The sequence below is a fragment of the Vipera berus genome (genome assembly GCF_964194415.1).
Source record: "Vipera berus genome assembly, chromosome: 2".
Taxonomy (NCBI): domain Eukaryota; kingdom Metazoa; phylum Chordata; class Lepidosauria; order Squamata; family Viperidae; genus Vipera; species Vipera berus.
The window spans coordinates 277,034,954-277,044,825 of record NC_138203.1 but is presented as its reverse complement, the minus strand read 5'-3'; the positions used below and the strand labels follow the sequence as shown (position 1 = coordinate 277,044,825).

Below are 9,872 nucleotides of genomic sequence, written 5' to 3'. Positions count from 1 at the left end.
CTGTTTAGGCGCTTCTGATAGGTTGTAACCTCAAAAGCCTAAGCCAATGGGGCCATGGGGGAGGGAATGGGGTGTCGCGATAGGATGTATAATATGGGATTTTGGAATTTGGGGTGTGGTTCAGTGTTTGGCTACATTGTTTGCCTTCCTGAATCCACCAGCATTGCAAGTTACTTTTTAGACTTTGTTGTGAAGTCTAATAAACTTCTTTTCTATTTGTAACACAAACAGAGTGAATTTCAATTTGTGACTATTTTTGTGTCTAACAGTATTCAAATTTGTCACCTTGTTGCAACCCCCTGTGTTTTGCTTTTCAGATAGTAAGCTGGTTCTGCTGGAGACTGAAGTGTCTTGTGAGGGAAGAGGCCTGAATGGCATTAGGAGATTTGGACAGACCCCTTGTGATTAGGAAGACCTGGGGAGATCAGGCCATTTTGATGATGGATTACATGGAGGGACAAAGCCCAGCAGATTCAGGAGTTGGAAAAGGCCCTGCAGCTGCTCTGCCTTGGAGCTGTGGGAAGAATGGGGCAAGTCCTGGGCAGAAGAGCCAAGAAGAAGAAGCCAACAGTTCAGAGGTCCAATGCTGTCACTTCAGAAAAGTGCAGTTCCAGGAGGGGAGGGGTCCCCGAGATGTTTGCAGTCAGCTTCACCGCCTTTGCTGTCAGTGGCTGCAGCCAGAAATACACACGAAGGCCCAGATGCTGGACCTGGTGCTCCTGGAGCAGTTCCTGGCTTTCCTTCCCCCAGAGATGGAGAAATGGGTGCGGGAGTGTGGAGTGGAAACCAGTTCCCAGGCAGTGGCCCTGGCCGAAGGCTTCTTGCTGAGTCAGAAAGAAGAAAAAAATCAAGAAGAGTTGCAGGTGTGAGAATGTAATTATGTCAGTTCCAAGGAGAATCTCTCTGAATTTGTCAATGTGTCTCTGGTAGAATTTTCTGGGATTATGAACTCCTAAGACCCATTGTTCTATTCTTCTTCCAGAGGATGCATTTGAGGCAATTCTTCCTCTCTCACTTTTCAGCTTAATCTATGGACATTGGGGTCTGCTAGGTTGCGTGTTCAATCATGATAATTCATTTCTGTCTCTGTACTCTTCCCTTCTTTCTCGTGTCACGTCTTGTCCAGAAGTCCTTGCAAGCTATCACTGAGTATCCCCAGGAGTGGAAAGATTCATCCAAATCCTCCCAGGAGCTGTTATTCAGGAAGAGCTTCCAGAAAGGTGAAAGTCAAGACACCACACTAGGTAACCGAAGTTCTTTTCATGTGATGTGAGATTTGGACATCCAGGTGATTGTTTTGTTCATCTTGAATGAAATCCCTGCTTCCGCTGTTTTCTGTCTCACAGATAATAGAAAGATGTCCTTAGTGTTTTTAGAACCACCTTCTCTTTGTGGTGGAGCTGAAAGAGTGGCTGAACCTCTGCCTCAGGTAGGAAGAGAAATATCGGAAAGGTCCATGAACCTTGGATGGGTTTAATTTTATTCTGTATAATATTCAATGTGTAATATTGCTGTTTCTAATGTATAATGTTGCTCTTCCTAAGCAAGACAAATTGTAGATCATATCATTGAAAATTCACACTTGGCTTAACTTAACTGTCCCTTCTGATAGATTTTCTCTGCCCTCCTGCTTCTTTGCTATCTCCCAGGGTCATTCTCACATACCATTACAAGCTCTCCCAACACTCCCACGAAGGTGTGGAGTGGGAGGGAAGAGTTTGTTCCCTCGGTTGATGAAGCAGTCTATGGACAAAAAGCAGATGGATTTCCCCTGTATTTTCTTCTGCCCACTCTAGGAAGAATTGAAGCCAGTGAGAAGCAGTGGGTTTAATACCCAACTACCAAGTGACCAAAAAACCTGTTTTAGTTGGCTACACTGAAAGGCATTCCAAATACTTCCAACTTGATCCAATGTGCTTCAGTTGTGCCGTCAGCCAAAAGCTGTGAGATCTCATTCTGAATTCTGCAGAAAGATGCCTGTTTTGTTCATAGGATCTCTCTGCTTAATTGGTGAAAGAAAACTGTCACATTATTCTTGGGATTATCTGCTAATTGGGAAACTTGTTTCCCTGTCCAGGATGTTGTGTCTTTGGAGGACGTGGCCGTGTATTTCTCCGAAGAGGAGTGGTCTCAGCTGGATCCTGACCAAAAAGCACTCCATGGGGAAGTCATGCTGGAGAATTCCAGGAATCTGGCTTCTCTGGGTAAGAACCCCCATCTGTGCTCAGAAATGTAGAGAAGGAATGTCTGGGGGGCTTAGATGTTATTTTTGATTGGAAAATATCACTTTTTATATATATACCGCCTTTGTTACTTTTTGCTCAGGGTAGTAGACACACCCAGTACTCCTCCTCCTCCTTCCTATTTTTCCCCAAACAATAATGCTGTGTCATGGGTTGAGCCGAGAGAGACTGGCCCAAAGTTACCCAGCCAGCATTTGCGCTTAAGGCAGAACTAGAACTCCCAGTCACCCAGTTTCTAGACTGGTGCCTTAACCATTGGACCAAACTGACTGAGATGTGCCCACTTGTGTTCTGAGTTTAGCATCATTCCAAGTTGAGGGTGGGGGAGCTTTTGCCATCCAGAAATTTTATTGACTTTCAAAGATTCTGTCTGAAAGAGAAGTGGAGATGAGGTTTTTCACTGAAGTTGGGGAGCTGGTGGGTATATTGCTGTCCCAGCATTATAACAGTGTCAATAGCACGTGGAGGAGTTTGTGGCCCCTTGGAATTGTCCCAGGTCATTGAACACACGGTTGGTCAAAGTTTAGGACAAGGTTTTGCTTACTTTCATTCTGAGGTCATCCAGTTTTGATATATGAGAATTGGGGGGATCCCACTTAGGAATACGTCTTTGGTAACAGCATGGCTTAGAATCTTCATGTCTGCCAGCAGAACTGCCTAAATATATTTTCCTAAATTAAAAAAAATTGGTCATTCCCCTAGTCTTGCTACAGTTTTCATTTTTCTTTTTCAAGGCTTTAATGGGCAAGAGAATAAGAATTGCAAGGAGGAATGCCAAGCGATCCATCTGAGAGAGAGAAAAGAGAACTTTACAGATCAAGTGCAACCAAAGAGTAATGAAACAAAGCCATCACAAATTAAATGCATGGAGTCTGGAAAGAGCTTTAATAAATCTGCTAATCTTATTTCCCTTAAAAAGACACGTTCAAAAGAGAAACGATATGCCTGCAAGGAATGTGGAAAGATCTTCCGTGATAATTACTGTCTTAGAACTCATGAAAGGAATCACACAGGAGAACGGCCTTATAAATGCATGGAGTGTGGAAAGACCTTTGGTTATGACAGTAATTTTACTTTCCACATGAGGCTCCACACAGGAGAGAAGCCATATCAGTGCATGGAGTGTGGAAAGACCTTTCATCGTAGCAGTAATCTTAATACCCACAACATGATCCACACAGGAGAGAAGCCATATCAATGTGTGGAATGTGGAAAGAGCTTTACTTGTAGCAGTACTCTTAATAACCACAAGAGGATCCACACAGGAGAGAAGCCATATCAATGCATGGAGTGTGGAAAGGCCTTTACTTCTAGCAGTAATCTTAGTTCCCACAAGAGGATCCACACAGGAGAGAAGCCATATCAATGCATGGAGTGTGGAAAGACCTTTCGTCGTAGCAGTAATCTTAGTTCCCACAAGAGGATCCACATAGGAGAGATGCCATATAAATGTGTGGAATGTGGAAAGGGCTTTAGGAGGAATTGTGATCTCACCTCTCATAAAAAGATCCACACACGCAAGAAGCCATATCAGTGCATGGAGTGTGGAAAGGCCTTTACTTGTAGCAGTCATCTTAATTCCCACAACAGCATCCACACAGGAGAGAAGCTGTAGAGATGGAGGTCAAGGATATGAAACGACCATGCGCAGAAAATTGCCTGCCTCAGTATCTTGTTATCCACATGACTATGAGGTCATTCCAATTAGCCTTGCCAAGGACTGCAAAGAACCAGCTAGATAAAAGAGACTCTGCCCTGGCTTGGATGTTTCGGATGTTCTCTAAGATTGACTGGGGTGTACACCAATAAACAACGCTTTTGCTGTGCGTTATTTCCTGCTTGTTAAACTGTATGAATACAATAAACTCTGCGTAGGCAGACAGACATATTTGGGACACCCTTGGTTGACTGGTCTCTGAATCCCACATTTGGTGCCCTGAACAGGGACCATAAATCTTTAAAAACAAACAAAAAGAGATTTGGAATAGGACCTCCCTCCAGGGGAGCAACTTTCAACATATTTACCTTCGTCTGGAATAGACCCCAAAGGTACCTTCCTCCTACGGGACCCCTCAGAGGTAAGTATGGGTTGCAATCTATCTCAGCAGCAACAGCATGTAGAGGAACTAACTTTCCTGCTACAAAAGTCAGGGCTTAAAGCACCTGTGGCAGAGATAAAGAAGCTCGTAGGAGAGATAGGGAAACATTGTCCTTGGTATCCGGAGCACGGGACACTCCGTTTACAGGACTGGGTAAAGATAGGGCATACTTTACATCTTGAACCCCGGGCTCCAGTTCAGATATTACATCTATGGTTTCAATGCCGTCAAGCAGTGGAAAAATTTGGCTCTGATGCTTTGGCAGGACAACAATTGACCACAAAACCTCCACCTAATTATGATCAAATAATTTTTTTTCCTCCGAAGTTACCTTTAATTGAACTTTCAGCTCCTCATGTAGAGGTTAATTCTTCTGCTTCTTCACAGCCATTGTATACCCCCATAAGGCAAATTTTAGAGGAACAATTAGCAAAAGTGGGGGGGGGATGTAGAAGAAATTGCTGACGGGTCTGGTCCCTTTGTTCCAGTTGATGTTCAGATGGGTTTTTTTTTATAATATTTTATTAGTTTTCCAATATTTACAATAATATCTTTAAGAAGCAGCGTGGTATCCGAGTTAACAATATTTCCATTTCAAACAAATACATATTATTACAGATCTCCACATTATTATAATGTGGCTCCAGGCAGTTGTCAATGCTTCTTTGATGGAGGGTGTCTTCCCCTCTGCCTTAAAAGAGGCGGTGGTGAGGCCCCTCCTCAAGACGCCTGCTCTGGACCCGGCCTTGTTGAATAACTACTGTCCTGTCTCCAACCTTTGCTTTGTAGCGAAGGTTGTCGAGAGTGTTGTGGTGTATCAACTCCCTCAATTCCTGGATGAAGCGGACTATCTGGACCTGTACCAGTCCGGTTTCAGACCCGGCTACAGCACGGAAACGGCATTGGTCACACTGGTGGATGAACTCTGGCGGGCCCGGGACGGGCTGTTCCTCTGTTCTGGTCCTACTTGACCTCTCAGTGGCTTTTGATACCATCAACCATGGTATCCTGCTGCGACAGCTCAAGGAGTGGGAGTGGGAGGCACTGTTTTACGGCGGTTCTCCTCCTACCTCTTGGGCCGCTCGCAGTTTGTATTGGCAGGGGGACAGAGATCTACACCGAGGCCCCTCACTTGTGGGGTGCCTCAGGGGTTGGTTCTCTCCCCCCTCCTGTTCAACATCTATATGAAGCCGCTGGGTGAGATCATCCGTGGCTTTGGGGTGAGGTATCACCAATATGCGGATGATACCCAGTTGTTCATCTCCACCCTTAGCCAACCCTGTGATTCCCTTGACGTGATGTCCCGGTGCCTGGAGGCGGTGCGGGTCCGGATGGGAAGGAACAGGCTCAGGCTGAACCCCTCCAAGACCGACTGGCTGTGGATACCGGCATCTCATATGGTTCAACAAGTTCCATCTCTTTTGATGGGGGGGAGGTTCTGCCCCCCTCAGAAAGGGCCCGCAACCTGGGTGTCCTCCTGGATTCACGGCTTAATTTGGAAGATTATCTGATGGCCGTGACCAGGGGGGCCTTTGCACAGGTTCGCCTAGTGCGCCAGTTGCGTCCCTTTTTGGACCGAGATGCCCTATGCAGGGTTACTCATGCCCTTGTCACTTCTCGCCTGGATTACTGCAATGCTGTTTACATGGGGCTGCCCTTGAAGTGCATCCAGAGGCTTCAACTGGTGCAAAATGCGGCCGCGTGGGTGCTTATGGGAGTATCTCGATACTCCCATGTTACACCACTCCTGCGCAAGCTGCATTGGCTTCCGGTTGCCCTCTGGGTGCGATTCAAGGTGCTGATAATCACCTTTAAAGCCCTACATGGCTCAGGCCCGGGGTACTTGCGAGACCACCTGCTGCCATTATCAACCTCAGGGTGCCGTCGGCTAGGCAATGCCGTCTGGTGAACCCCAGGGGGAGAGCCTTCTCTGTGGCGCACCGATCCTCTGGAATGAACTGCCTCCGGAGCTGCGGACGGCCCCTGACCTTAGGTCCTTCCGCCGTGACCTGAAGACTTGGTTATTCCAACAAGCAGGTCTGGACTGAATATGTTTTTTAAATTTGGCTTTTACTGAGTTAAATTGTCATGTATTTATTCTATTTACTGTTTAATTCTTTTTTAAAATTTTGTATTTCATGTTTCTTAAATTTTTGTTGTGAGCCACCGTGAGTCCTTAGGGAAAAGGGCGGCATATAAATTTAATAAATCTAATCCTAAATACAGACTTTCTCACAATGCAGTTTTGGGAGAAAACATCGCAGAAGCAACATTTTGAAAGATGGCTAACCCAACCCTCTGAACCTAGGACCTTCCCAATGGTTTAGCTGTTCAGGAGGATGTAAATGTGAGGATGTGGCTTTTTCAAAGGAAAACATCAGGGACCAGTCCTGCGCTATCTTGCTTATCCAGCTCACCTTTCTGATAGCTCAAGATGGCCCCATTCCACTGTGGGTGGCCACTATTTTAGATCATTTATATATCCTAGCAGACTTTCATCTTATTGGGTTATACATGTTATATTTTGCCCCTCCCCCCCACATGTTGCAGTGGTGATATTTGGTCAAAAAAACCCTCTCAAAAGCCAGGACTGAACCAACAGTCTGAGAGTGTTTGAAATTGTGCTTCCCCCATCCTTCACTCTACCAGCTGAGCTCTGGAAGGGCACCAAGAATAAGGAACAACATCTCATTAACACAATGCTGTAATCACCAGACTGAGGTGCCCAGCAAGCGATAAGGCCATGCTGATTTATAGTTGCCCATGCCCAGGGGTGGACAACCTTGCCTCTTTTATGACCCGTGGACTTCAACCAGGCTCAAGGTTGACTCAGCCTTCCATCCTTCCGAGGTAGATCAAATGAAGACCCAGATTGTTGGGGGTAATTAAGCTGACTTTGTAATAATGCCTCTTGGGGGGGCGAAAGCCCTAATAAGCAGGCATGTACATAGAATGAAGGCTATTGCTAAGCACATTGATTTGTGCTTAGATTGTAAGGCACCCTGAGTCTTCGGAGAAGGGCGGGATATAAATGGGATTAAAATAAAAATAAAATAAATAAACTCCCAGAATTCGGGAGCCAGCCATGCTGAGGGGAAAGGGAGAATTTCCAAGCTGAGCCATGCTGGCTCAGGAATTCTGGCAGTTGAAGTCCATGAGTCATAAAAGAGCCAAGGTTGCCTATCCCTGCCCATGCCTACAGTTTTTTGTGGTCTAGTGGTCTACATTTACCTCACAGGCAAAAGGCTCAAAACCAGGCAGAAACGCATCTTTTTCTCAGCATCAGAGCCACTTCTCCCTCAAAGAAAGTGCAGGAAAAGGCTTCATCCCTAAGACAAGCAAGAACCCCATACCATTTTCTCTTTTATTGGGGAGGGAATGAATGAGGGGAGGCTGATTTCAAGCCACCGATCAAGGAAGGCTGGTCATCCCAAGTGAGTGGAGAATAAAGCCTGACTTGAGTTTCGCCTCCCAGAATTCTGAACATGAGGGAAAAGGGAGGGTTTCCCATCCACGGCCTGCCTGAATCCTCTTAAACACGGGAGGAGGAGGAGATCTCCTGAGGTGCACTAAGTGTTTTGCTAATTTCTGAGGCAACTCTTGAGGAAAACGACTTTTGAGCTTCAACAAAGATTTCCTCAGTGTTCACAAATCACACGCAGTTCCCAGAAATTAATAAGAGGAAGCTCTAAAACTGCAATCTGTATAGATGACACCATCATATTTAGAAAGGCAAGACGTTAGAGAGACCCAATCCCACACCCATCATCCCTGGCCCCCTTCGGCGCCCTTGCAGGATCCCCTGGCATAGCGCAGAGCGTCCACCAGGGGTCTCCCTCGGCAGCGGTTGGAAGGGATGGGCAGTCGCCTTCCGGAGGGAACTGAGCATGCGCCTGGCTCTTCCGCCATCAGAAGGCAGATTCGTACTTGCCGGAAAGGCTGGAAGCGCCTCTGCTTTTTCTGCCGTGTCCGATTCTGCTCCCCTTCGCTGCGGCCCTTAGGCTGAGCCAGCGGGCCAAGAGGCCGTGAGGAATCCCCGCACGGGGGGCGATCCAGACGTGACTCAGAGTGAGTGGAGGGGGAGGAGGGGGCTTTCCTCTGATGCTGGAGGCGTGCGTGGAGTATGCAAAGCTTCATTGAGTTCCTCTTGTTGGGTTGTACACAAGGCTACAGTTCCACGTGTCAAGAGTTGAGTGCGAGGGTTGTAAGGACTGGAACTCGGTTTCCTCGTTTCCCTCCTTGCCTCACTATCCGTTGGTGGCTCTGCCGGCGGCGGTGCATTGGATGGTGGTTTGTTAATTCTGGCTTCTGGAGTTCACCCAGGACAGGGGAAGGGAACCTCGGCTCTTTTAGGACTCAAGGACTTCAACTCCCAGAATTCCTGAGCCAGCTATGAGCCATAAAAGAGCCGAGGTTGCCTTCCCCTGACCCAGGGGTTTGGGCCACGAGGTTAATGGGGTTCTGCTGCCTTAGGTTTTACTAGAAATTCAAATGTTGATTAACCTCCTTGCTAAATCGATTTAGATAGGCACTCACGTGAATTTTCTTCTGCCTGGAGACATTTATAATTTGGATTGTGCAAAGGGTAGTTCTTTCTAGGCAGCAATAGAAATTATTTGATATAAATAATCTGTTAACAGAAACAGAAACCCAAAACATATTTTAAATGTATTTATTTGGTATTTTGATTCCTTGATAGAAGTTGAGCAAGAAGAGAAGTGTGCTAAGAACTTTCCCCAAACATAAATGAGTCTGTCTAGTAAGATTCCCCTCCCACCCACCCACCCCCGTCTTCCCACACATTGGTGGCTTCATAAGAATTTCTTTTGTTGATTTGTTTATTTATGGAGAAGGATGCTCAGTATTGTGGAAAATAACTGGAAGCAGTGAGGAACTTTAAAAATAAAAATATATATGCTTTTAGTATTATCATGTAATCCTATTTTATATTTTATAATAATCATTTTATAATCAATTGCTTGAGTAGATGCTTTGAGAATATGGGGGAAAATACAAGCCTCAGATGGAGGGAGGGGGAGAACAGGAGTTATCATGGGGCCCAGTGTGAGTCACCATCTAGGAATTGTTTTTAAGTACCTTCTGGTGCCTGGTACCCCTCTCCCCCCCCCCCCCCCCCGCAGGTGTAGAACATGGGAGACATCTCTTCCCTAGAAACAGGATAGTAGGGGAGGGATCTTATTAGTATAATGTAAGCAAACAGGGGCAGAGATAATGTATTCTGTTTAGGCGCTTCTGATAGGTTGTAACCTCAAAAGCCTAAGCCAATGGGGCCATGGGGGAGGGAATGGGGTGTCGCGATAGGATGTATAATATGGGATTTTGGAATTTGGGGTGTGGTTCAGTGTTTGGCTACATTGTTTGCCTTCCTGAATCCACCAGCATTGCAAGTTACTTTTTAGACTTTGTTGTGAAGTCTAATAAACTTCTTTTCTATTTGTAACACAAACAGAGTGAATTTCAATTTGTGACTATTTTTGTGTCTAACAGTATTCAAATTTGTCACCTTGTT

At 45.9% G+C, this 9,872-nt stretch overlaps 1 protein-coding gene across 2 annotated transcripts; it reads left to right on the top strand.

Moving 5' to 3' along the window:
- Positions 1–317: 317 nt before the first annotated feature.
- LOC308662486 (uncharacterized protein) lies at positions 318–4,140 on the top strand. 2 transcript variants are annotated; one of them, XM_081318352.1, is made up of 5 exons: positions 318–863; positions 1,130–1,244; positions 1,347–1,429; positions 2,078–2,204; positions 2,978–4,140. In XM_081318352.1, the coding sequence occupies exons 1-5, from the start codon at positions 372–374 to the stop codon at positions 3,856–3,858; spliced, it is 1,698 nt and encodes a 565-aa protein (XP_081174478.1). In that variant the 5' UTR covers positions 318–371; the 3' UTR covers positions 3,859–4,140. The 2 variants fall into 2 exon arrangements, with proteins under 2 accessions (XP_081174478.1, XP_081174477.1); XM_081318351.1 differs by having other exon boundaries at positions 1,127–1,244.
- Positions 4,141–9,872: the final 5,732 nt, after the last annotated feature.

Bases quoted from the DNA above. Each gene is read 5' to 3' on its own strand.
- LOC308662486 (XM_081318351.1), top strand. From the start codon at position 372: ATGGCATTAGGAGATTTGGACAGACCCCTTGTGATTAGGAAGACCTGG. The intron at 864-1,126 runs GTGTGAGAATGT...CGTCTTGTCCAG, and splicing joins AAAATCAAGAAGAGTTGCAG to AAGTCCTTGCAAGCTATCAC. The intron at 2,205-2,977 runs GTAAGAACCCCC...TTCTTTTTCAAG, and splicing joins CAGGAATCTGGCTTCTCTGG to GCTTTAATGGGCAAGAGAAT.